This window comes from Alosa alosa, chromosome 18 (genome assembly GCF_017589495.1).
Source record: "Alosa alosa isolate M-15738 ecotype Scorff River chromosome 18, AALO_Geno_1.1, whole genome shotgun sequence".
NCBI classification, from domain to species: Eukaryota; Metazoa; Chordata; class Actinopteri; order Clupeiformes; family Clupeidae; genus Alosa; species Alosa alosa.
In genome coordinates, this window is record NC_063206.1 from 21,022,176 (window position 1) to 21,049,675 (window position 27,500).

A 27,500-nucleotide genomic window follows, 5' to 3' on the forward strand; every position below is an offset into this window, starting at 1 on the left:
GTTCACATGCTTTTACAAGAAAAACACACATGTAAACATACAAGTCCACAACCACGAATACACACACACACACACAAACAAACCACGAGATGCTTAAGTACATACACTCACACAAACCTCTACCACGCTCTGCGCTTTTTCACAAACACTCATTCAAAACACACACACACACACACACACACACACACAAACACAAACCCTGATGGACTCACACACATAGTTTACACATCACACTGCGTCCATCAGTCACTGTTCACACCACACTACCTAATCAGTGTACTGTACACACCAGCTCAACTACAGATGATGGCAGCTGTTGTGTAATCAGCTCAAAACTGAGCGTGATGGAGAGAGGGAGAGAAAGAGAGGGATAAAAATAGGGGGACTGACAGAGAAGTAGGTGAAAGGAGAGATTGAGAGGGAGAGAAAAAGAGAAGGAAAAAGCTAGAGGAAGGGGGGGGGGTTACATTGAGAGACAGGATAAGAGAAAAGAGGTAGAGAGACGACGAGATGAAAGAAAGAGTCTCAACACTGCCTCACGCACCGTCCACCGCACTGCAGCATACATCTGCCCAGCAGACCCATGTGAAGGGGGTCAGAGCTAGAGGAGCTCTGCTGTGTGTGTGTGGGCGTGTGTATGCATGTGTGTGTGTGTGTGTGAGAGAGAGAGCATGCAGCACTGCACAGCTCAGTGCTGCAGGGCAGAGAGGTGTCCACTCCAGAGAGAGAGAGAGAGAGTGTGCTGCATCAAGAGAGGTAGAGCCAGAGGGACAAAGAGAGAGGAGAAAGAGAGAGGAGGAGAGAAGGATGGAGAAAGAGATGGAGAGAGGGATGCCAGGAGAGAGAGAAAGAGAGAGGAGGAGAAGGAGGAGAGAGGGATGGAGTAAGAGATGGAGAGAGGGATGCCAAGAGAGCAAGAGAGAAAGGGACACAGAGAGAGGAGGAGGAGGAGGAGGGAGGGTCATGCCACACAAGAGCAGACGTTTCAGCCGTCCGGCTATTCTCAATGCTCAACTCTTTCTGTAGACTTTGTTTAAGTCAATTCTTTCAGTGTGCGAACTACTCCTCTCTCTCTCAGCACAACATGTCTTAAAATGTCACAACATGAGGGACATGGTATAGAAAAAAAAGACCTGTCTGTGTTAACAGACACATACATATTCCTGTGCAGAAATATATACATATATATATATATATATGTACTCACAGACCCACACACGCACACGGACACACACACACACACACACACACACACACTCACTCATATGCTATTGTTTATTCTGTGTTCACATGCTTACCTGCATTGCTGTATGTCTGTTTTCTTTCTTTTGTGACTCTACTGTGTTATCTGTAACACTGGCTTTGGCAACACTGTATCCAAACAGTCATGCTAATAAAGCTCCTTTGAATTTGAATTTGAGAGAAAGACACAGAGGGACACAGAGAGAGGAGGAGGAGGAGAGAGGGATGGAGAAAGAGATGGAAAGAGGGATGCCAGGAGAGCAAGAGAGAGAAAGGGACACAGAGAGAGGAGGAGGAGGAGGAGGGAGGGATGGAGTAAGAGATGGAGAGAGGGACACAGAGAGAGGAGGAGGAGGAGGAGGGAGGGATGGAGTAAGAGATGGAGAAAGGGACACAGAGGGAGGAGGAGGAGGAGGGAGGGATGGAGTAAGAGATGGAGAGAGGGACACAGAGAGAGGGGGGTGGGGGCTGCCGGTATGCTGGTAGGGAGTGAGGCCAGCCTAATGGAAAGTTTCAGTGCTTACACAGCCTCTCTGCTGGGGCAGCTCAGCCGGGGCCAGAGCAGCTCAGCACTTCACAGCTGGCCAGACGCCGCGCCGGCCGGCACAGGTCAGCAGAGTGCAACAGCACATAGCACTGCACAAGACTACAAACAATAATGCCACACACACACACACACACACACACACACACACACACACACACACACACACACACGGAGACACACAAAACACACACACACAGACACACACACACACACGCACAGCAAGGTTTGTAAAGACACACTACAACATCAGATAACAACAGCACTACACCCACCGCAGTTCTGTATAAAGAGAGTGCAGTTCAACAGACCCAACACACTGCACCAGCGAGCAACAGAAGACTGGACACAGCACAACACTACACATAGCACAACAATGTCATACAGCACTTGCACAAGTAGTAGGCTACAATACGCAGTACAGCAGTATAACTCACAACCACACTGTGCAGTGTACTACGGTAATACCTCAGACTACTTAATAATGAACACGATGGCCTTGTGGTATACACCAGTGTGTAAGACAGCAAAGCTTGTGATCAAAGAAAAAGAAAGTCATCTAGTTAAACTCAGCATGGACTCTAATGAGCTCAGCAGATTATGTGTGTGGTGCGTTTAAAGACCACTGTCACTGTCTTCACACAGACACACACACACACACACCTCAAGCTAGCAGTGTGTAGAATGACGGCAGGGAGCTAAGTACGCACACACGCACGCAGCAACACTACAAAACAACTCTGTGGGGTAGTATATAAGGGACTTACATACACTGATACACAGAAACAGCTGAGGATAGCGTTGTGTGATGACCTCTGTTGGGTGTGCGCGTACCACTAGAGACCAGTACGGAGCACTGCTGCGGTACCCACACCTCCTCCACATCTGACAGCTGCATTGTGCATTAGAACGTAATTCAGCAGAACCGTACAAAAGGGGGCTGTTCAGCACGCTGTGGCCTGCTACAGCTACAGCAGGAGGAGGAGGAGCAGGAGGAGGAGTGAAAGCATGACAAACAGCAGCAGGCACAGCGAGCGTGTGTGTCTATGAGTGTATCTGTATGTGTGTGGGTGTGTGTGTGTGTGTGTGTGTGTGTCCCGGACCCAGCTCTCTGCCTGTGGATGCAGCTCCGCTAATTAAGCCCTGATAACAGGAGACCGCATCCCTCTCTCCCTCCCTACCTCCCCTGTTTCCCTGTCTGTCCCTCATCCCTCTCTCCCTCCCTACCTCCCCAGTTTCCCTGTCTGTCCCTCATCTCTCTCTCCCATCTACCTCTCCTTCATCTCCCCATCTCCCTCTCCTCCTCTCCTGTGCCCAGCTTCCCTCTTTCCATGGCTCCTCTGCTGTGCACACACACACACACATCCGGTCCAACTCCTCTCTCACTTTCCCTCCTCCTCCTCCATTTTTCATCAGTTGCTTTCCCTTTTTTCTTCCTTCCCCTTCAACCAGCCCTCTATAGAGCCTCTCTCTCTCTCTCTCTCTCTCTCTTGCTCACTCACCCGTAACAAGAGCTTCCCACAGATCACGCAACCATTACCAAGCCTTACCTTTGTATGCATGCACACGGAGCAGAGCAGAGCGCTCCCCTCCTCTCCTCCCTCCAGGCTGTTGAGAGAGAGAGAGAGAGAGAGAAGAGAGATGGGCTTCCTGCTCAGTGGCTGCTTATTCTTCTTCAGTTCCAGAGCTATTAGAGAAGGGGGGGAAAGAGAGAGATAAAGAGGAGGGCTCTCACAGAGCCCTTGTAAACGTGCTCTAAGAGCATCTATAACAAACACAAAAGCGGTAAGACAATGGGGCACACTTAGCATTCTATCCTCCCCTCCTTCAAAAACAATAGAGAAAGGGGTGCGTCTCCGACTCGCCTCCTCCTCTCCTCCTCCTCTCCTCCTCGCTGCATTGAGGGCTTCACCTGGAAAGCAGCTGGAATGGTCCCTCTTTATCCAGAGGCTTTTAGCTTCATTATGCCTGCTGGAAACCCTAAACCTGATCTAGGACTCAACAGCAGGAGGAAGGAGGAGGCTGAAGCGAGCTACTGACTGGGGACATTAACACTGGATGGGCGTGTTGAAATGCCTCCCCCCTGCTGCATTGGGGGTCACCTGGAAAGCAGCTGGAATGGTCCCTCTTTATCCAGAGGCTTTTAGCTTCATTATGCCTGCTGGGCTCCCTCGACACAGTCTGGGACTCAACAGCAGGAGAGGAGGAGCAGGCGAGCTACTGACTGGGGGACATTAACACTGGATGGACGTGTTGAAATGGACTCTGTGTGTATGTGTGTGAAAGAGAGAGAGATGGAGAGGAAGAGAAAGTGGCAGAGATTATGTATCTGGGTGACTGTTAAAGTATTTGAGAACAGGTGTGTGTGTGTGTGCCTCATGTGTATGTGTATGTCTTAACCATGTGACCATGAGAAAAGATATGACCGTGTGAGTGTCCATGAATCATCCTGACCCTTCAGTGTGTGTGGATGACATCCTCCTTGACCTTAAGCACGACACACGAGGGAGAGGGGTGGGGGGATAATAATCACTGCTCAGTGTGTGTGTATGTGTGTGTATGCGTGACGTAGCTATACTTGTAGCTGTGTGGTGAGCGTGTTTGTATTTAATCTCGACCTCTGGAGCCCCTCCTGGTGCTATGATGAGCCGCGCTCTGTCTGTCGCTGACGCAAGGCTGGCGTCCCCAGCTTCGCCCGCCGTGACGTCCCCCAATAAACGAGCCCCATCAAAGCCCCAGTCCTTGACTCAGGACACCATTATTTACCGAGACACAAAACAACAAACAATATCAAAGGCTAAAATTACAAATCAAAGAGCTGCGTGGAGAGAGACGTGCGTTAATAAACTGTGATTCATTAGATCTCTGCGGAAGAGAACATGCTTTGAATGCGGCTTAGCATTAACAGGCCCTGTCCAACGCACTCATAAAAGCGAGAGTAGATTGAGACTGTTTGCGGGGTTGACCTGATTTGATGGCTAATGAGGGTTTCATTAACCTGGATAGGAACTTGAAAAGGATACTACGGAACTAGTCGGTACTTAAGGGAGATTGTCCGAGACCTATTTAGCTGCTTTAAAAGCTCGGGGTGATTTAGTGTGCTTCCTCCCCATGTGTCCTGAGAATACTCCTACAATTTCCTAACGTCATGGTAGACATAACCGTCCTTGAGAAAGAGAATGAGAGAGAGAGAAATAAATAGATCATATGATACAGTAAGATTGTGCAGTCCTGTATTCAGTGTTTAATATAATACATGAGGTGATATTAAAAAAAATTGTTGTAAATCTGTTTCATTATTTTATTTCACCCATGTATTTTATGAGTGTCCTTGGGATTTGAACCCTTTGCATTCCCATTGTCTTCATCTGGCGGGTGAGCTGTGCAAATCTCAACAGGAGCTGTGAGCAGCAGGCAATGCAAGCCGAGATCTGGAGGACTGCAGAGAGAGAGAGAGAGAGAGAGAGAGAGAGAGAGAGAGAGAAAGAGAGAGAGAGATAGGTGTTTATTAGGAAAACTATGAAGACCTTGTTAGCGGACTGGGGCCCTTCCTCTTTCCAGGCAGCCGTATTTAGAGCTACTCTCAGCGGGGTTAAGCGAAGCCCAGGTGGCTTTGCTTTTGGGCCCGCAGGGGCAGAAGCGTCCTAGGAAACAGCCAATGCTTGAGACGCAAGGCATGCAAAACTTCAAGACCATATTCCCCACAGTCACATGTAGCCCTGCGGTGCCACAAGGGGTGAGATGCTAGCCGAGGGAAGAGTGAACATCGGCGAGAAGGCTACACACAACTACCACACTGGCCCACATACCTCAAGTACATGAGGCCCAACCTGCTTTAACTGACCCCTGGGACGGCCTGTCTTTGTGTGTGTGTGTGTGTGTGTGTGTGTGTGTGTGTACCATATAAGTGTATGCTGGTGCTGCATGAAAGCCTGTGTGGGAGATAACTGCACTTATTTATTTGTACTTTAAAAGGGGGTTGTGTCATTGAAAAATTGGACAATACGTCCTGGCTAACAATACAATGGATTGTGTATCATGTAGCTCAAGTGGTAGAACACCATGGTTATAGTAGTTGTTATTCTTGTTATTACAGTGTCTTGTTATTGCAGTGTTGGGTCAGATTACTTTGAAATGTAATCCATTACAGAGTACAGACTAATCCATTAGCCTGACATAGCCATACTCAATTCTAGTCAAAATATGAGTCTGATACTGCTCCATTGGGACGTAATTATGGGGCGTGTTGCAACCGATACGGGGGGGGAATGCCTCTGCACTCAATTGGATAGACCTAACCAATCAGAGCAACGAAATAGCTTACGAAACAGCATATTCTCTGCGGTCGCAGATAAGGGGGGCTTACAGATAGCAAGTGGCACTTGCTGCAAGGTTGTGCTGGGTTGAGCGAATGGCCCAAACATTTGTGTTGTGGTAATGCTATTTCTGCTACTTTATGGTACACATGTAGCCACCACTTCCCCTTTTCAACACAAATTGCGTGTTCATGTCTAAACCTCACAATGCCTTGTGCTGATTTGCACGGCTCAGCCCTGCACTGGTCCGGACTCGAACCCACAAACAACAGCACCTTGGATTCGGGAGTCAAGCGAGCTAACAATCGAGCTAAAAGCCCGGTCTACTGGCTCTCTTACTAGCACAACTCTTAAGGTGTTGGGAAGGAAGTTCACACAGCATACACACTACACAGATACAGTATGTGCCAGTTAGCTACAGGTACTCAACTGGAATAGGCCTATGAGCAGACATTGGGGGGTGTCCTCATTTTGGTCAATTTGTCCTCACTTTATAGATAACTTGTACTCCTTTTCAGAGTCTGGTTGGTGGTCACCCTATTTCTGCTACATTATAGCACACATGTAGCCTTACTGTATATTTCCCCTTTTAAACACAAATTATGACTATCAACTGGTCTTGTATTTCTGCACAGAACCACTCACATGAAGTGGAAAAAATAGGTGTTCATTTTATTCTCTAGCTGGGTCGTAGTTGGGTGTGCTAAAAACCCTTAAATGATGACTTCTGGCAGGTTTTGTGCAAATAAATGGCAGATTAGGACTTATAATATAACCATCAAGACATTTAAGGCATCTTGCTGTGAAAAAAGATGCCAATTGCAAAGCATGAGTATCACATATAGCGTGACCCGTGTTATTTGAATGAGGGGGCCCGTTTAGATATCAGGGTGAATAATATAACCTATGTTATATGACTGAGGGGCCCTATTCCGATATCAGGGCTGGAGAACATAGTAGTGACTTCACACAGAGGTTTGGGCTTCAGGGATCCCTGAACACTTGGGCCCCTGAGCCTGGGTTCATTAGGCCCGTTCAGTAATCCATCCCTGCTCATAAGTTTGCCTGTTTAGAACTTTTGAACTGTTTTGGAATTCCTGGTGTGTGATATTCCACATGTAGTCTTATTCGAGTTTATATTGTGTAACAAATAACAAAAGCAATGTGTTGGAAACAACACAAACTGTTGTCCTTACCTAAATACATCAATGTGTTATTTCCAACACATCCTTTTTGAGAGTGTAGCCTAAATGTTTGGGATAAAAAAGTTGATTTAGAAAGTGTTTCATGCCCCATTGAAAAAAATATTTTGAGTATTTTCAAAATACAAAAGTACAGTATTTTATTTTGATACATTACGGCTACAGTATTTTGTAGTTTATTTTGATACATTTAAAAAGAGGGTATTTTGTATTTTATTTCAAAATAGGCTACGTATCTTTGACCATCCCTGTATGTATTGAAACACATAAACAATATGTAATCAAGTAATCTTCAACAATGTAACTATAATCTGATTACACATTTTCTTATGTAATCTGGTCTGATTATAGTTACTTGCTTTTTTGTAATCTGATTACGTAATCCAGATTACTTGTACAGTAATCAGTTACTACCCAACCCTGCTTGGGAACACATATGCTGATAAACTATACATGTATAACTACTGTATAAAGTTGCTTTGGATAAAAAAAAACATGGTAAATACATAAACATGCAAGTAAATACTTTATATTAGTTATATTAAAGCCTGGTCATCTGATCCCCTCTTACAGGATTTGCAGTGAACCTGCGTGTGATTCTGTCCAACCCAAGAGCTCAGTTCAAACGTCGCGGGGCCAAGCCAGGCATGCAGGAGTCCGACTTCCTCAAACAGATCACCAAAGTAGAAGATCTGGAGCCAAAAGCCAATAACTGCACAAAGGTTTGTATGGCACGTGCCTCAAAAAAGCCCAGATTGCCTTATAACATCTATTGCATGGTTAACCACACAGCAGTAATCAATAGCCATATAAAAATATTCTCAAATACTGTGCTGAAATTTTAATTCTGTGCACTGGGGTGTTAAATTATGTATCAGGTGATGTTAATCAATGAGAAGACTTCATATTCAGTTGTAGCAAGTAATGTGAAACAGCATGTTAAAGCCCTGTATGTCAGTATGGTTAGTGCCTATGTCACGGTCTACATAGCGAAATAAAGAAATAGGTAATTCGGTGATGGTAAAATGACACACTTTTAAGAAAAAGAAAAAACTAGAAATGATCGATGTAAACTGAAATACTCCTAAGTAACAGAGGACAGAATACTAAACTTCTTGGTATTTCTGCCAGAGCTGAAGGTGACCAGGTGCTCTCTTTTTCCCAGACACTGTCCTGTATTTCAGTCTGTGACAGTTTCTGTCTGTATTTAGCCTGTCCTATATTTTGTTTTTATCTTGCCCTGTATTTTAACAACAGTTTTCAGTCTTACTTTGAGGAATGGAAAGTATGTAATAAAAAATGCTCAACCCCCCACCCTCATTCTCCCTTGAGTAAAAAACATCTTAGTGATGTCTGCTTTATGTCCTTTCGGCTGTCTGACCACCATAGAAAGTCTGGTCACGTCGGCGAGAGCCCAAGGGTAGTTAGTGACAGAGTATCAGTCCCGGGGTCAGTCCGTCCGCCTGTGCTCCAGGGCCCAATTGGTGGGGGATCTGAGTGGAGGACCGTACCTCTCCACCGCGTGTGCCTGCCTGTCTGTCTGCCCACATACCTGGCTGGCTTAGAGCGCCTCTCATCTCCATTCCTCACCCGAGATGATATTCAGCGGATCCGGCTTCCCTTCCGCTGCCTACTGTGTCGTCCTCACCCAGATCATCATTATCACCCAATTATCCTAATGGCCATGCCAGTGCTGTTATTAATAGTGACTATTAGCCAGGCTGACAGAACCACCCATCACCCCTGCCTGTAGTGAGGAGGACATACGTCTCACAGATAGGCCTACAAGAGACGCATAATAAAGGATCCATTATCTGACTATGCACGACGACGCACATATATTAGCCAGTTTCTCATATATGTCCCCTCCTGAATCCCCAAGGACAGAATCATAAAGTGTTATATCTGATAAACAGCATTAGGATGCTGATGCATGTCTTCATCGTTTAAAAACGTCCACAAACCAAGGAAGGAGAGGCTGTTCTACTGACTCTCCTGATGTCTTTAACACAAAGTTACACATTATGAATGTGCAGAAAGCCCCTGGACAGTGGCCAGGCATGCCTTTAGGAAAGGTCAAACCTCTCAAAGATTTAAGCAGCCTGCTCGTTCAGCCTGTCCTCATCGCCCTGTCCTCTCGCTTCATTCCAGAGCCCTCATCCGTACACAGGACAGCTCCTGAGTCACAATGTGGCCAGCTCCCAGAATGCATTAGTGCAGGACGAGGACATAAGCCCCTCTTGTTGTTAGGATGACAGTAGCAGTGCCCCTTCTCTTTTAGAGGAGTGAGTCAGACTGATGAGGAAGGGATGAGTAGGAACGATAGGAAAGGAACAGGAGAGTCGGGTGGATGAGGGGCACAGTGGAGGTGTTGCATTGGATGAATAAATAGAATGACTGACTGGGAGAGACAGGCAGGAGAGAAGAGGGGGGAAGTGGGAGAAGGGAAACAATAGAGAACTTATTAAACAGAGGAAATGAATAACAGAGAGAAAGAGAGAGAGAAAGAGAGAGAGAGCAGGGCTGTGCCTCTCCTCCTTATTAGCGTCAGTCTGCCTCTCGACCCAAGCCAGCATGCTTCAGCTCCCAGCGTAGCCTAGCCCTCTGCAGCCCTTCAACAAACCATCAACACTCCCCCAACCTCCTGTCAACAATCAATTTCCACTCAAACACGCCTCTTTAAATGCCCATCAAACTCTCAGCGCCACTGACAAGTGCATCATGAAGCCAGTATCTCTCTCTGGTAGACCCTCCAAAAGTTTCCAAATCGTGCTGTCTTCAAAACACCACAATCTGTAAACCCCTAATAAGGTGGTGGTGGTAGTGGGGGTTATTGAGGTAATTAAAAGAGAGAACTGGGGTGTAGCCAGGGGTGTGGTCAAGATTTTTAAGGGTCAGCTTTAGCCATTCATTTTTTTAAATGGCGTCCAACATGTGCTCACTTCTGCTCACATTTTAACAACCAAGCCAATCAGGTGCCTCATTACCAATGGCTGAAACTTATGTTGTTCATGTGGATTGGAGGTTGAGCTTGCAATTTCCTGTTGGGAAGATCAGACAATCCAGAAATTATTCTGTCCATGTGGATTAGTTGATTGCCCCATCTTGAAATTGCAAGCTCAACCAATCCAACCATCCCATTTTTTAAAAATAGTGACCGTCCACTGAGCACAATTTTGGCTGAATTACGTTAGCCTAGCATGGGCCATTGAAACTAACAAGTTAGGAACTTCCTCCCTCTCTAAATAAGACCTCCGTGTGAGTAGCTAGTAGCTAGAAACTGCCCCACACTCATTGCATGCAGTCGCTGTCCAGTGCTGAATTTTAAGAATCAGCCCCCTATTTTGCCACAACTCTACCACGGGTACAACGAATCAGAGGCCACAGGGTCTGTAGCCTGACGTTGTAATACTCAAATTCTAAGTTCGGCTGGCACCCAGGCTACAGGGTCTGAGGAGTGTGCAGCTCTTTGTGCATGTAGGGGCCAATCTGCCAAACACCTCTCCCCCAGTAGGCCTAGTGGGGGCATACTCTTCTCAATTTGTTTGTGGAATCATGAGTCAGGCTAAGTGAGTTAGTATCCCAGTGTTTCATCTCATTGCCACCTGTTAGGGTCCATCAGCATCCATTGGTGATGAATTCTAAATTTAAGTCTAAAAAAAGGTAACTCTACTGAAATCCTTCAAACACCCGTTCACTTTTTCACCACGTCTCTTGGGCTTTTCTGCCACTGCGGTTCTCGTTTATCGCGCAGGCCAACGTGTGGCGGATGTACCGTACTGGTACTCGCAGCCTGAAGCTGTTCCCTTATCCCCCTCCGTCAGGAACTGGCGTGGGACGTTGGCCATGAAGAGCTCACCCGGGAAACGAACGAGTTAGAGGAGAGTGTGAATCAGGGAAGGGGGTGGGGGTTAAGGATAGGAAAAAGACGCATTGGGATTACCGGCAGATGGATGAAAGGTGCAAAACGGAATTTTTAAAAACCCACGGCGATGATATGCTTGATTGTTGTTCACCAAATTGCCTCCTGAGGAACCACCAGCTTGCGTGCGAGCCGAGTGGAGCAACGTTTAGAACATTCTTCGAGCGCCCCTGTGGTAATCAGGCCGGTTTTTAAGCGAGCCCCCCCCAACCTCCGAAGGCTATGCTTCAGTTCCTGCCAAATTAGTCCAGTTAGATATGCAAAACGAACCAATTAACACAGCCATGTGTTCGAGATGTGACACGTCACACCTGAGAGAAGCCGCATTAACAAAATCGGGAGTGCTCAGGCAGCTCCTCCCCGCAGCGTTCAGGGGAGCAATGAAATGGGACAGGGTTGGCTGTGCACATACACACACACACACACACTAACACGCATACAACTATTAAAAGCTCTTCTAGTAAAACCAGTGGAGCATGACACAAACTACACCAAGGTCATGGTTAAAATAACCGAAAATGCAGACAGACCAACAGGCTACACCATAATATAATAGCTGCATGCTTTCACCAAATGAGTTAGCCTTGCATGATAGCTTTCCATCATTATTTTCAGTGCATTTCCATTATATATTAATCATGCATTTCCATTCCATTATATTAATCAGATGCGCTCTGTATTATTGTACTTTCTATGAAGTATGAAACGACCAAAGCAGTAACATTGATAAATGCCTCAGACATTTGCAATCAGCCAGACCTACTAAAACCTTACCTACAAGGTTATGATATATTGTAAGGTGAACTAGGTGTCTAGCTTTTATATAAAACACCTCCTGCTGCAACAGATTTGGCTGGTTTGAAGTCTTCCAGGGCTATTCTATGCACTGGCACATTCACACAGGCCAGGGCTGCCACTGAGTATTGCTTTGTGCACAGGGCACAATAGGTCTTTTATGTGAGCGGTTTCAAAGACATCCCCCCTCTCTCTCCCTCTCTGGCAGGTCCTGGTGTGGCACACTCGTACCGAGAAAGTGAACCTGGGCAACGAACCCAAGCATCACCAGGATACCGTCCACATCGAGGTTTAGACAGAAGAGAAGTCACCTAGGACCCGAGGCGATTAGCTGGACCGGTTATTGGAACCTTCTGGATCTGGAACATAAGTGGCCACTCTTACTGTACATGGCTTGAGATGAACTTGAAATAATAATAATAATAAAAAAAATGACAACAGGCAGGTGTCGGGACGAATAAGAACATTAGAACTCTTCTCTGACCCGCCTTCTTTTGCCTGTCTGGCCTGTGATTGGGCCCAGGAGGACTGCACTTTGTTGTCATTGGCTCATGTGTACCTCACGTGTGGAGGTCTGACCTTTACAACCTCAGCAACTCTAGTGCTCTGTACCTTTGATAGCTGATCTCTGCTAGGGTACACACATACACACACACACACACACACACACACACACACACACACACACACACCTGTGAATGACCTGTTGAATAAAAGACTGTTTCAGCTGCAAATCACAAACTTAACCCAAAACTACAGGGACAAACCCAAGGAGTACAACTGTCTTTATTCCAAACGACCCTCTTAAAAGCCAGAAGAAAAAGGAAAACAAATTAAAAGAAAAGAAAGAAACAAAACTTTACAATAAATCTTCAGACAAAATGATCACACTATAGTTCATGGCTATTCACTGTTTAATGCACGGAAATACCATTTTTTTTCTCTGTACTAGGCACCAGAAAATGTAAACACATTATAGAGATAAACCTGGAGGACGACAGTGTGTTTCTGTGTGTGTGTGTGTGGTGTATGTGTTCTCACATTATTGCACCGCAGAGTGACCCTGTCTGTCTGTGTGGACTGTGAGCTCTGCTACCGCCATCTAGACTCTTGTGTTTGTCAGCCTGTGTGTGTGTGTGTGTGTGTGTTGCCATTTCTTGAATTCAATTCCAGTTTGTTTGTTTATTTATTTATTTATTTATTTTCTGTTCAAATATCTTTCCTTCCATCACATACATTTTCCTAGCCCATCTACTCGTCATAACAACCAGTCCTTACCTCACCACCCCCCCCCCAACTCGTTTGAAACCTCATCATCCTCAAAAGAATCCTTATTTATTTATTATTTACTTGAAATGTTAATTTAACGTGTGTGTGACTGCTGTCTGTCTCGTGGAGTCGTCCAGGTTTATTAGCCTCTTGCTAGCTGTGCTTCTCTGTAATGCACATAATAAAACACCACAGTTATGAGGAGGGCTTTTGTTTTGGGAGCTGGAGCCACATTGGGTGGAGGTTGTGTGGAGGTTGGGTGGGGGGTGGGGATGTTGATGGATCTGGGTGGAGCGCTGATAGGGGATGTCTGGAGGGGTCTGATCTCTACCGTATAATAATTACATACAGAACATCGGCTCATACGATACCTGCTACAGGACCATGGAAGGGGAGAGCTGTATACACAAGGGCATAGGAGGAGAACGGGCAGCGGAAAGGAGTCGCGTTTCACAAACATGATAGCCAAGTCTCAGCCATTTAAATACTATTTACTCACTATCGATTTTGGTAATGATATATTAGATGCTTGTATAATTGGTCCAGCAGCTTTTTTGTTCTTCTCTTCGCTGATATGTTTTCCTTTAACAAAAAAAAAACAAAAGAAAAAAAGAGTAGAAGAAGAAAAAAAAAACTATTTCGCAAATAAGACGGACAAAAAGCTGCCAGTCTGCGTTATACCTGTACACTCTAACCACTCCATACATACACAGGGTTGAGCAGGTAGAGTTGATATTCTCCAGAGTAGTAATGGTTGGAAAGTAGGGGAAATATAACAGTACATGGATACAACACTCGCCGAGATGAAGAAAAAGATGGACAGATGAAGAGGAGGAGGAGGAGGGAGGAGTGTGTCCGTACGGCCTCTTCTGCTTTTCCTCTCTCTCTCTCTATCCTCCCCCTCGCTCTTCAGTTCTCTTCTCTTCTCTTCGGTCTCTTTCTCCCTCCATCCCTTGCCTGTGTGCTCACTTCCAGAGCTGGGTGCTGAGGGTCTGGCCGGAGGGGGGTCCCACCCAGCCGCCCATGGGGGCCCCGGGCTGGGCGAACGACATGGGCGCTCCGGAGCCGTTCAGGCTCATGCCGGTCATCTGCTGGTTCATCTGGTGGATGGCGAGGGGAGAAAAGAGTGATGGAAGAGGAGAAGAGAGATCACAAGGATCACAACGGAGGTGAGGGAAAGAAAACAAGGGGAGAGAAGGAGAACGTAAGGGCAGAGGGAGAAAAAGGGAAGAGAGAGAATGAGGGGAGAGAGAGAAAGAGAATGAGAGGAGAGAGAAAGAGAGTGAAAGAGAATGAGAGGAGAGAGAAAGAGAGAATGAGAGGAGAGGGAGAAAGAGAGAATGAGAGGAGAGAGAAAGAGAGGAGAGGGAGAAAGAGAGAATGAGAGGAGAGAATGAGAGGAGGGAGAAAGAGAGAAAGAGAATGAGAGGAGAGAGAATGAGAGGAGAGGGAGAAAGAGAGAATGAGAGGAGGGAGAAAGAGGAGAGAGAGAATGAGGGAAGAGAGAAAGAGAAGGGAGAGAAACAGAGGTGAGAGAGAAAGAGGGGAAAGAGAGAATGAGGGGAGAGGGAGAAAGAGGGGAGAGGGAGAAAGAGGGGATAGAGGGAGAAGGTGGGGAGAGAGAGAATGAGTTGTATTCAGTCAATAATTTAGACACTTTCATCTAAAGCTAGGTGCAGATCCCACTCTCTTTGATCAGTAAAGGTAGACAAGCATACAAGCAGGCAGACTGATAGACTCGTTAAAAGAAGGATGAGAGGGGGGAAATGAGGGCATGAGATATTATTAACGCACAAACAAACCAGTAGAGGAAAGCAAGAGAAAAGAAACACACACAAGCATGTTTGCTCTCCAATGCAATGGATGGCAACAGCTGTGGAAGAGTCAGGAACAAGCAGACACTAAAGATACAGACATCAACTGGTAGTTCACACACGCACCGTGTGTTTTTGTGTGAGTGAGAGTGAGTGTGTGTGAGAGTGTGAGTGTGTGTGTACAGAGGCGAACAAATCTCATTCGGTGTGTTTACAGGGAGTCAGCACGCTTGGTGCAGCCCACCCGACATCCCATTAGTTCTCCCATCCCTCTGCATCTCTCTCATCGTCCGTCTCCAGCCAGCCCCACGTTTTAGTCCTCCCTCCGCGGCCCTCTCACTGCCCCCTGCTCCCTCTCTCTCCTTACACACCCCGCTCCTCCAACCTCCATCTGCTTTTTTAACTCTGTTGTGCTGTCACTCTCTCTCTCTCTCTCTCTCTCTCTCTCTCTCTCTGCCCATCCGAGATCTGAAAAAAAGGTTTTCTGTTCACTTCATACCCTCTCCCCTAGCTGCTCCCTCTCTCGCTCGCTCTCTCTCTCTCTCTCTCTCTCTCTCTCTCGTCACGTCACGTCTTTCTCTCCGTCTGCTAAAAGCGTCTGAGATTTCTCCTCACTCTCATCTTTTCACCCGTTCTGCCCTGAATAGTAACCCAGGCACACCTGCACCCTCTTTCCCCACTTAAAGGTGGGCCTAAAAACACTCTAGAGAATGCTAAAAACCCTCCAAACTCTCCTTGAAACCTTCGACAAGGAAAACAGACAACCGAAACAGCTTCCCAGCAGAGCCTGATACCATCTCACTAATACGAGCCCGCACCTGCATACTCATGTGCACGACATCACATTCAGAAACAGAAGCCAAGCGCAACCTGGCAGGTGCTGATCAAATCAGTCCATCATATCACACCATCAAACCTCAACCCCTGTAAACTGTATTTACATTTATTTTTGAGAGGTATGATGTATTTTAGTCCATATTCAAGAGGAAAGATTATGTTGTATTTTAGTACATATTCAAGAGAAGAGTATGCTGTATTTTAGTACATATTCAAGAGAATAGTGTGATGTATTTTAGTGCATATTCAAGAGAGTATGCTGTAATTTAGAGTGTATTCAAAAGACGAATATGCTGCATTTTAGTACATATTCAAAAGAGGAGTATTCTGTATTTTAGAGCATATTCAAAAGAGGTGTATGCTTTAGTACTCTCAAAAGAGAGGAAGCTTGTAGACAGCTACAAAATCTGCCATCTCCGTTTGGCCGCGTGTGTTTTTGTGTCACGTCTGTCTGGACCACTCAGCACCTTCTCCCCCTCCATCGCCCTCCTCCTCTCCGTCTAAAGAAGCCCTGGGAGTGCCCACGCAGCAGTCCGAGAAGTGCTTGCCCAAGCGATCGCCTTTCTTCCTCTCCCGCTCCCACCTCCTCTCGCATTCTGTGGGCGTCACCCTTTTTCAGTCTCCCAACATCGTTCTCTTTTCCACTCCGTCTCTCTCTCTGCCTCCCTCTCTCTGTCAGTCCATCTCTCTCTCTCTGCCTCCCTCTCTCTGTCATTCCATCCTCTCCCTGTCATTATCCGACCACCTCTGCATCTCCCTACTGCTCTCTTTCAAACTCGGCTACGCAGCTTTTTTACCACCTCTGCATGAGTCCCATGCTACATCCATATCTATTCCTCTCACTGCCTCTTCACATCTCTCTCTCTCTCTCAGTCTCTCTTTTTTTCTGTGAGGGTTTTTCTTCTCTTTTTTCTTGAATTATCCATTCCATTTTTATTTATAAGCACATCACACATTGATTTGATTTCTATAAAATGTACCAGTGTTGGCCAGCTGGCTGGTTTTCAACAGCAGTACTTTGGTGGGATGTTTTGAAAAACATTAAAGTGATCAAGTCATTGAGTATGTTTGGATTTGTATTGTTTTTCTGTGTTATTGGTAATAAAGGAAGCCAATTTCTTCCGCTTCCTGAACTCTCTTTTTCATCTCTCGCCCTCTCTCTCTCCATGGTGCCTGTGGGCAGTGAGACAGAGGCGGCCCAGTGCTACTTCAGCTGGACCGTCCGCCTCATCAGTGCGTCTGGGCCATTTATTCAGCGTGGCTCAGGGCACTACTAAGCGCCACACACACACACACACACACACACACACACACACACACAATCTAATGGCTGCCTTGAGCCAGAGTGCAGCAGTATCAGAGTGGCAGACTTATTCTTATTAACTCAAGCCCATTCTACATAACCATAACACACCCAACACAGCACGGAACAGCACAGAACAGCCCAGCGTGGAACATCTCAGGCCTGTGCTCCCGACTCCCGCGTTGCCATCTATTGTGTGTAAGAGCAAACATTCTCGCTCTCCCTTCCTCTCTCTCCATCTCCCTCTCTCTCCATCTCCCTCCATCTCCCTCTCTCTCCATCTCCCTCCATCCCTCCATCTCCCTCTCCCTCCATCTCCCTCTCCCTCTCCATCTCCATCTCCATCTCCATCTCCCTCCTCATACTCTGTCTGTCTACAGGTTGACAGACACTCACACAGATCATATATTCCCTCCTACACTTTTGCATGCATAAACACACAATGAAGCCCCAGGCTGTTTTGAAATGGCGTACAGAGATAGAGAAAGTCTGGTAATTACTTTGTTCTCTACACACACACACACACACGTGAGTGAGATATGTGAGTCTGAAGAGTTTCCATGCGTAAGTGAGACAGCGTGTGCCGAGAGAGAGAGAGAGAGAGAGAGAGAGAGAGAGAGAGAGAGAGAGAGAGAGAGATGCAGAATAAGAAAGAGGAGTGAGAGAAGAGAGAAGAAAAGGAGCGAAGAAGGAGTGAGAGAACTTTTATGTCTTACTTAATTTACACTTCTGTTAAACATTATTTTATTTATATTTTTGTGTACATGTAATTGAGCTTTGGCAATAATGTTATTGAAACGTTCATGCCAATAAAGCTTTCTTGAAGTGAAGTGAAGTGATAGAGTGCGAGGATGTGAAGCACATGGAGGAAAAGAGAGAGAGAGAGGCCTTTGAAAATGCATCGTTTCATCCTAATGAGCTTTATGCTCTTACCAAGATGAGGTAATGTGAGTTAGCAACAGAGTGGCACTACTGATGAAGACAGACGGTTTATCCGCGACAAATTGCATCAATCTAGACCAGTACGGCTCTTCTAATCAAGCCCTGCACTACATTCCAAGTGCTCAAAATGGCTCCTACAGCTTACCTGGCACAAAAAGGTGTCAACCAGTGTTGGGAATAATGTGTTACAAAGTGTTACTGTAATTCCACTACTTTTGGTAGTAACAAACGTATTTTAGTATGTATGTACTGTAACTAATTATCTTGTCAAATTAAGTAATGCCATTACAATTACTGAAATTTAAATGGATTTGTTACTCATTATCTTTAACTTGAGTGAAATATGTACAAGACAAGCAGACAAATGCTGCCTCTTCCCTTGCTGCGAATGATTTAAGGTCGCCCAACCTTACACTGGCATGGCGAATCAATCCATCAGAATTAATTCACAAAATGGCCGACAGTTTGGGAAATGTGAGCTTTCGGTCCTGGAAATTTCGACATTTCTCCTCAAGACCAAAGACAGAAATAGATTATAGTCGGGAGTTCTAGTCTGTGGGCAGATGTGAAAACTTTATCCATATCAGTTAGTTGTTGGAACACAAAACACCTGGCACCAATATTTATGTAATCTTGGCTGCACTGTGTCAACTCCCGCAAAACCCTGGAAGATTCCACACGGCACCACCTTACCCTGAACAGCCCCCAGCGCTACCTGCACCTCCTCCAACCAAATCTTACCAAACGTAGAAAACACATCTCCAGAGAATTTCACACCCCCTTTGAACCAATCTCCAGTCTGCACGAGAAACTGCACAAGTTTTTTTTACACCCACTACCACTTTGACAAAGGAGGAGGGAAAATAAACCCTCTACCTGCAACACTCCACAACAAAGGTGCAGCACGAGGAACAACAAAGCGCCCCCAACACAAAGACAAAAATACAGAGGATATGTGAAAAAAACAAAAAACACAAAAAACAAAAGAAGAACGCAAACAAATAAACAAACAAAAACAGCCTGCAAACAGAGATAAAAGGTTGACTGTTAGCGTAGCGGCAACGCACCTGGCTGCATAACCTAACCTAAGCTAACCCCCTCTTCTCTTCAAGGCAGCGTTGGGGTGACAAGTGTCGCTGAAGGCACCAAACTGGAGGCTTGTGCTGCGGTGTGCAGAGGCGGCGCTAGGAGACGGAGACCGAGAGGAAGAGCGGGAGGGAGAGGGAGCAGGCGTTTAATTACAGAGTGAGAGGTGCTGCTGTACATTGATTTATGATGTGTAATTAACCTCCTGTGGGCCAGGGGCGCTGGCTCCCTAACCCCCAGACTCCCCACTGCCTCTCTCTAAAAAACACACACACACACACACGGGAACACAAATACACACATTTATGCATACACACAGAGAGACACACATATGCACATGCACACATATTCTTTTTGATATAGAAGCCATATGCGCACACACGCGCACGCACGCACACACACACACGCACACACACACGCACACACACACACACACACACACACACACACACACACACACCGCACACACGCACAGTCACACACACAGTTACACACACACATACCCTGCCTGCTGCAACATGCAACATCTACGCAAATGTAAATGGATACAGAGGCACAGATAAGCGACAACATAAAACAGAGGAAAGGAAACTACCAAAAGAGAGCAGAAATCGAGAGAGAAAGCCATTTCAAAGATGGCCAGTGAGAGGAATAACAAGGACAAGACCACAAATGCTAATAAGTGGACAGCAAGTGACCGAGAATGCCCACAACACTTGCAATCAATGATTGATCTTTACGGCAGCTGTACTGTAGCAGCAACCTAATGGTCCAAAATAAGGGAATCGTATCTGGTGAAGCAAAGCACTCTAGTATTTAGGATAACACTTTCCCACTACACTTGTCTGGCTCTGATAACAAGATATATATATAAAAAAAAAACAATAAAAATGAAAACACCAAAACATTAGCTGAAGTCAGCCATTGCTATGAAGGAATAATGAACAAAAGCAAAAGAACACAGATGGACTAATAAAAGCACGTTCCCTGCACACGTCTTTCTCAGCAGACATCTTTCCTGCAAAAGGAAATGCACGGGAAGCCTCATCACTTCCCCCAGTTGTCTTGTGTACGCAGGTGATGCGTGTAATCCTCCGCTCTCAGACAGCGTGACAGGTGGAGGGGCGGAATGGAGACGGCAGCCATTAAAGTAGCTGCGCTCCTCCACTGAGATAATGCTCTGAGCTGTGAGGTAGGTGGCTTAAGACTGAGGACCAAGCATGCTGTGCAATCTCTATCTGTTTATATCTATCTATCTATCTATCATCCATGTATCCACCTATCTGTCTATGTATCCATCTATATCCATCCAGCTATCTATCCATGTATCTATCCATATATTTTTCTATCTATGTATCTATCAATCAGCGGCGCCGGAACGAGTTTGAAAGTGGGGGTGCAAAAAAAAAGAAAAAAAAAGCTGGTTTGGGCTGGGTTCGAGACAATTTTGAAAATTCCAGAGGCCAACTATTCACGCTGCGTTTTCCATTGGGATATTACGATATAAGATAGACTATTTTTAAAATGATTATTAGACTAACAAAAATTGTCATTATGTTAGGTGCTGTGTAGTGATTTCGGGTGGTTTCATTCAAGCTGATTGGACTGCAAGTAGCGTCTTTTTACGCACAGAGGTTACAAATTCTAAATTAATTATCTGCTAAAATAAACTGCGCCTGATATTGACAGACACAGACACACCAGCATAACCTGAATTTCCATTCAAAGGAATAAAGGAGGTAGTCTATAGCCTACAATAATAATGATCACAATCTCCATTTTTTTCTTTCCTGTGCACGCAGCCAAGCCTTGTCAATGACTGTGATGAAAAGATTTGCACGTAACCTACTTGCTATTTTGAAGGTTAGCGTAAAAGGTCCTCCGGTAACCTGTCATCGTTTATCCCCGTAAGAAAACGACACTAGAATTAGTTACCCAACTGTGCCTGTTCCCTTTGTGTTTGACTGTATCATGTTATACATTAATTAGTGACAGGTCAGCGGGTAATTCAAAGCGAGGAGGTAATGGGTGTGCAGTTGGTTTTTGTACATGGCGTTATTATTTTGCAGTCCGCCGTCTGTTTTCATAAGCCAGAAGGATCGACATGCTTGGTACCAATGGATAGCCCTGTGTCTCCTCTTTCATCTGATATGCTTGCCATATCTGTCGTTCCACGGCTTTATGGAAAATTCAAGCGAGTAATGGGTGCGCAGGTGAACGAGACTGTAAAATATGATGCAAATTTGATTTAATTTCATGATTTTTTTAATCTTCATGCTTTAACGTGTTACAGACAAGTGCGTGATCGTTGGAAAGCCCAGTTCTGCTCTGTCACTCAATAAAGACTTCGCTGCTATGAACAGTTCTTGAGCAAATGTAACAGAAGAAAGGGGTGTGTTTTGACTTTTCGTCAACAATCCCCGAAGGGTTAAAATCTCCGCATCCCCTGAAGTTGCTTCCATCGCCCCTTTTAGGAACCACTGACGATGCCGTGTCGGGTGTTGTGGTCAACAACTGCCCTTTTTACCCGAAAAGTGGGATGCGTTTCACCCCCTGCACCCGCTTCGGCGGCTTGCTATCCAATCTATGTATCCAACAATCTATGTATCCCTATCAATCTATCTATCTGTTTATATCTATCTATCTATCTATCATCCATGTATCCACCTATCTGTCTATGTATCCATCTATATCCATCCAGCTATCTATCCATGTATCTATCCATATATTTTTCTATCTATGTATCTATCAATCAGCGCTCGAACGAGTTTGAAAGTGGGGGTGCAAAAAAAAAGAAAAAAAAGCTGGTTTCGGGCTGGGCCCCCGAGACAATTTTGAAAATTCCAGAGGCCAACTATTCACGCATCGCTTTCAATGGGATATTACGATATAAGATAGACTATTTTTAAAATGATTATTAGACTAACAAAAATTGTCATTATGTTAGGTGCTGTGTAGTGATTTCGGTGGTTTCATTCGCTGATTGACTGCAAGTAGCCGCCTTTTTACACAGAGGTTACAAATTCTAAATTAATTATCTGCTAAAATAAACTGCGCCTGATATTGACAGACACAGACACACCAGCATAACCTGAATTTCCATTCAAGGAATAAAGGAGGTAGTCTATAGCCTACAATAATAATGATCACAATCTCCATTTTCTTTCCTGTGCACGCAGCCGCCTTGTCAATGACTGTGATGAAAAGATTTGCATTAACCTACTTGCTATTTTGAAGGTTAGCTAAAAGGTCCTCCGTAACCTGTCATTGTTTATCCCCGTAAGAAAATCCACACTAGAATTAGTTACCCAACTGTGCCTGTTCCCTTTGTGTTTGACTGTATCATGTTATACATTAATTAGTGACAGGTCCGCGGGTAATTCAAACGAGAGTAATGGGTGTGCAGTTGGTTTTTGTACATGACGTTATTATTTTGCAGTCACTTCGTCTGTTTTCATAAGCCAGAAGGATCGACATACTTGGTACCAATGGATAGCCCTGTGTCTCCTCTTTCATCTGATATGCTTGCCATATCTATGCTCACGCTTTGCGAAGTAATTCAAACGAGAGTAATGGGTGCGAGGTGAACGAGACTGTAAATATGATGCAATTTGATTTAATTTCATGATTTTTTTTAATCTTCATACTTTAACGTACAGACAAGTGCGTGATCTCGTTGGAAAGCCCCAGTTCTGCTCTGTCACTCAATAAAGACTTCTCGCTGCTATGAACAGTTGCGGAGCAATGTAACAGAGAAGAAAGGGTGTGTTTTTTGACTTTGCGTCAATCGGCTTCGAAAGGGTTAAAATCTCACGTATCCCCTGAAGTTGCTTCACGTACCCCCTTTTGGGAACCACTGAGCGATGCCGTGTCGGTGTTGTGGTCAACAACTGCCCTTTTTTTTTACCCCCGAAAAGTGGGGGTGCGTTCGCACCCCCTGCACCGGTGCTTCCGGCGCGCTTGCTATCAATCTATGTATCCAACAATCTATGTATCTATCAATCTATCTATCTATCTATCTATCTATCAATCTATCAATCCAGCCATCCATCCATCTATCTGTTTATCTGTTTATCTCTCCCCATCACTCATGTCCATCCATCTCCGTCTCTTTCTCATGGGTGTCTTACCTGTGCCATGTTCCACTGGGGCTGCTGACCGGGCTGCATGGCGTACATGTTCTGGGGTGGCACCACGCCCGCCGGCATGGCGCCCTGCTGCGCTCCAATCATGCCCGGCGCCAGCCCCATCACGCCAGCGGCCTGGGCGCCGCCCATGAAGCCGTTGGGCATGGTCATGCCCACCATCATGCCGGTGGCGTTCTGGCCCATCATGGCGGCCGGGGCGGCCCCCTGGCCCATCACGGCGCCCATCATGGTGGTGGGGGGCATGGCGCCGCCCATGCCCGGGAAGGCCTGGAAGTTGGCGGGCGGCTGTGTGGGGAACTGCATCTGAGACGCGCCCAATGAACATGGCGGCTGGGGAGGAGATGACACACACACACACACACACACACACACACACACACACACACACACACACACACACACACACACACACACACACAAACACACACACACAGACACACAGGGAACAGGATCTTTAATAGTTGAATGGTAATAACTTCATATTAGCAGCATGATCGGTATCATGTTATGGATGAAGAATTGTGCTCACACACAAACAGTCAAACACACACACATCTTCAATGCTTGAATAATTTAGCAAAATTACACTTCAAGCAGGGCATCTCAGCAGAATATAAGGTGTCATGTTAAGAAACAGATGCAGACAAAAAATGTGCACACACACACACACACAGGAAATGGAGCTGCAGTAAGGTGTCAAGCCATGCTGTCAGCTGAATGACTCACTTAAAGAGATGGAGAGGAAGAGGCAGAGAGAGGAGAGGAGGAGAGATGGAGAGATGGAGAGAGGGAGAGAGGGGGAAGATGTCGAGGTGGGCACGATGAAAGGCCTTATTAAGAGCCAGCCAGGCCTGCTGAGGAGGAGATGGCGACGCTTTGAACTTTGGGGGAAAATGTCCTGTTTGAAGGCGAAGTGGCGCAGATGAGTGCCCTCTCTCTCTCTCTCTCTCTCTTCTCCATCTCCCGGGCAGGTTTAAACCCCGTTCAGCAGAATCAGAGTGCTGAAGTAGGCACTGTTTGAATTATTAATCTGGCCATTAAAAAAGGTCTGTACCTCCACCAACCCCCACTCCCACACACACACACACACACTTAAAATATTCCCTCGTCACCCTTCCATCCCAAAACACTCGCCAAACAGCACTTCAGCCCAAAACAGCAACACACAATGACCCTTCTCTTCTAACACACACCTTAAAATTCACTCACACACCCTCACTTGCGCTCCCTCTCTCTCCCTCACACACACACCCTCAATTGCGCTCTCTCTCTCTATCTATGTCTCTCTTACACACATACACACACACACACACAGGTGCGTGATTGAAAACACCCACACAGTGCACAGCATCCCCTTGACTCTGGCAGGGTGCTTGAGGGAGTCACGTGGGCCATTCTGAGCCCAGGCAGGGAGGATAATGACATGTAATTATGAGCAAATGACCCAATCAGACAAGAGGGGCAGGAGGGAGAGGGAGGGAGAGAGAGAGAGAGAGAGAGAGAGAGAGAGAGGAGAGAAAGAGAGAGAGGGAGGAGAGAAAGAGAGGTGGGGGTGGTAAGCAAGAAGGAGCTGAAAGCAGGAAGGAGAGAAAGAGAGAGAGAAAGAGGGAGGGAGAGAAAGCAAGTGATAGAGACAAAGGGGAAAAAGATGTGGAGAGATAGAGATGGAAGGAGAAGTGGAGTGAGATTGAGACTGAAATCAGTAATACAGACAGAGACAGAAGAAGAGAATGAGGGCAGAGAAAGACACAGAGAGAGAGAGAAAGAGAAAGAGAGAGAGAAAGAGAGAAAGAAAGAAAGAAAGAAAGAAAGAAAGAAAGAAAGAAAGAAAGAAAGAAAGAAAGAAAGAAAGAAAGAAAGAAAGAAAGAAAGAAAGAAAGAAAGAAAGAAAGAAAGAAAGAAAGAAAGAAAGAAAGAGAGAGAGAGAGAGAGAGAGAGAGAGAGAGAGAGAGAGAGAGAGAGTGAGAGAGTCACCTTGTGTGGGCTGTTGGGGCACAGTGCTGGAGCCGTACAGGGAGAGGATGGAGTCCTTGCTGAGGGGCTTCTTGGCATTCTCCTCAGCCTTACCGCCTCCGCCCTCGCTGAAGAGATCCAGCTCGCCCTGGGAGGAGGAGGTCGGCGCCGCCTCCACCACGGCCCCAGACGGTGCACCGGGAGCGGCCACTGCCGCCGCAGGGACCCCTGGAGCTTTACTGGAACTGGCCTGGTGGAGAGAATGAGAAAGATACGTCAATGTCATCACCTCTGAACATCTGTCAGTGCATACACATGCGCACACACACACTCACACACACTTTGTGCAGGATCACGTACCCAATCACTTGATCAAACATCTGTCAATAACACTCCTCACACGCACAGGCACACCCACAAACGCCCGCACCAAAGCAGATTCGAATGCTGCAACATCTGCTCATACACACACTAATGCCCTGTCATTACATGTGATGAGGGAGATTATGGGAAAGATGAAAATGTGGCTGAAGGTCATCTCAACACAACCTCACAATGAGTGTGGGCCGCACAGGAGCACACACACACACACACACACACACACACACACACACACACACAGAGGGAGCTTTTATCATTGTGGAAAAGGAAAAACGACATTAATTAGTCTGCAGCTGTGGTGAATGTCTGAGGACACGTGAGAGTTCACTCGCTTGCAGACAGACACACACACAAACACACAGATATGCATGCAGAATGAGATATACTGTATATGTGATTGCTGAAATATAAATTGTTCAGAGCTCTCTGAGTGTGTGTGCGTATCCATGTGATCCGTGTTTCATTCTCACACCACCTGCAGCAGTTTACTCAATTCCAGAGGTCTGCTATTGAGGCTGGAGCAAACAAAAGCAGCAGCTGGTGGCTCTGAACACCCTGGAGGTCTCGAGCAGAGCAGAGCGAGCAAGCAGGCGGCCGGGCGGCCAGCCAGGCATAGCACCAGCGTTCTGGACCCATGTGCTGCTGCAGCGAGCAACGCACCTGACTCCAGGTCAGTCCTGCGCTCATTAATTACACTCCTACCTCAGCCGTGGGACAGGACCCAGACGGCACGACCGGACGGAAACGACATAGTCGTACGGCGGGATAGCTAGCCACAATCCTGACAGATGGGACTGAATTAAAGCAACAGCTTGGTCTAGCAGGCCAGGCACGCTAGCCATGCAGTCCCAGCAATGCAGTCCCAGCCAACAGGAGCCACTAGTCACCACAACACCATGGTGGGTTTAGAGGCTATACTACAGCATGCTAAAGGCAGCCAATGACAACATTAGGCCTGGCTAAACGCGCAGCATTCTACGCTAGCCAAGAATGTCTACAAACACCTTAGTAACTGCTTAAGCTGCAGCTTTTTCAGCTAGCCAACAGGCAAGCTACCATTGGCTATAATCACAGCATGCTACGCTAGCCAACAGCACTGGCACACTATGCCATATTTGAAAGAAAATAAAGTAAAGGCTGCTATGCTAACACAGCAGGAAGCAATGGCTCCATGTGCCAAAGGATGCATTAAGCAAAATGGGGTGGGCTGTGGCTATGCTACCGAGCGCTACTGTGCTAGCATCCTGGTACAGCGCTAACTGCCGTGGCCAATGTAGTTTAAGCCTTGGCGTGTGCCCTGCAGTTATGCGACTGCGCTCCATGATAAATAAATTTTGCACTGTGCCGGGACTGCAACGAGCACAGCTTGACGGCATACTGAACATGTGCGTGTGTGTGTGTGTGTGTGTGTGTGTGTGTGCGTGCGTTGCGTGCGGTGGTGGTGGTAGTGGTGGGGGCTGTCTGAGTGCCTAAAGGTAATTACAAACACACATCATACACTTCTCTCTTTCTCTCTCCCTCTCTAGGCACTTTATCATATGAGCACAAGAAGAGTGGAAGGGGAGAGGAGGGGGATGGATGCAGCTGAGAGAGAGAGAGAGAGAGAGAGAGAGAGAGAGACAGAGACAGAGAGAGAGAGAGACAGAGACAGAGACAGAGAGACAGAGACAGAGACAGAGAGAGAGAGAGAGAGAGAGAGAGAGAGAGAGAGACAGAGAGAGATCAGAAGGGAAGGAAGGAGCGTGC

General features: G+C 46.2%; 2 protein-coding genes across 9 annotated transcripts in view; one reads left to right on the forward strand and one right to left on the reverse strand.

Annotated features, from left to right (window-relative positions):
• b3gat2 (beta-1,3-glucuronyltransferase 2 (glucuronosyltransferase S)) overlaps positions 1-12,755 on the forward strand; it is a 22,412-nt gene extending 9,657 nt beyond the window's left edge. Inside the window, exons 3-4 of the mRNA XM_048270613.1 lie at positions 7,878-8,026; positions 12,230-12,755. Of these exons, the coding sequence (XP_048126570.1) occupies positions 7,878-8,026; positions 12,230-12,316 (236 nt within the window). The 3' untranslated portion in view covers positions 12,317-12,755. The remainder of the gene's footprint in view (positions 1-7,877; positions 8,027-12,229) is intronic.
• smap1 (small ArfGAP 1) overlaps positions 5,006-27,500 on the reverse strand; it is a 125,409-nt gene continuing 102,914 nt past the window's right edge. For 6 of the 8 annotated variants that reach the window (XM_048270605.1, XM_048270609.1, XM_048270604.1 and 3 more), the window contains 3 exons: positions 25,395-25,623; positions 23,403-23,750; positions 12,792-14,390 (listed from right to left, as the gene is read on the reverse strand). In XM_048270605.1, the coding sequence (XP_048126562.1) occupies positions 14,200-14,390; positions 23,403-23,750; positions 25,395-25,623 (768 nt within the window). In that variant the 3' untranslated portion in view covers positions 12,792-14,199. Of the gene's footprint in view, positions 5,226-12,791; positions 14,391-23,402; positions 23,751-25,373; positions 25,624-27,500 lie in introns of those variants that run through there. The other 2 variants (XM_048270606.1, XM_048270612.1) reach the window with 2 other exon arrangements.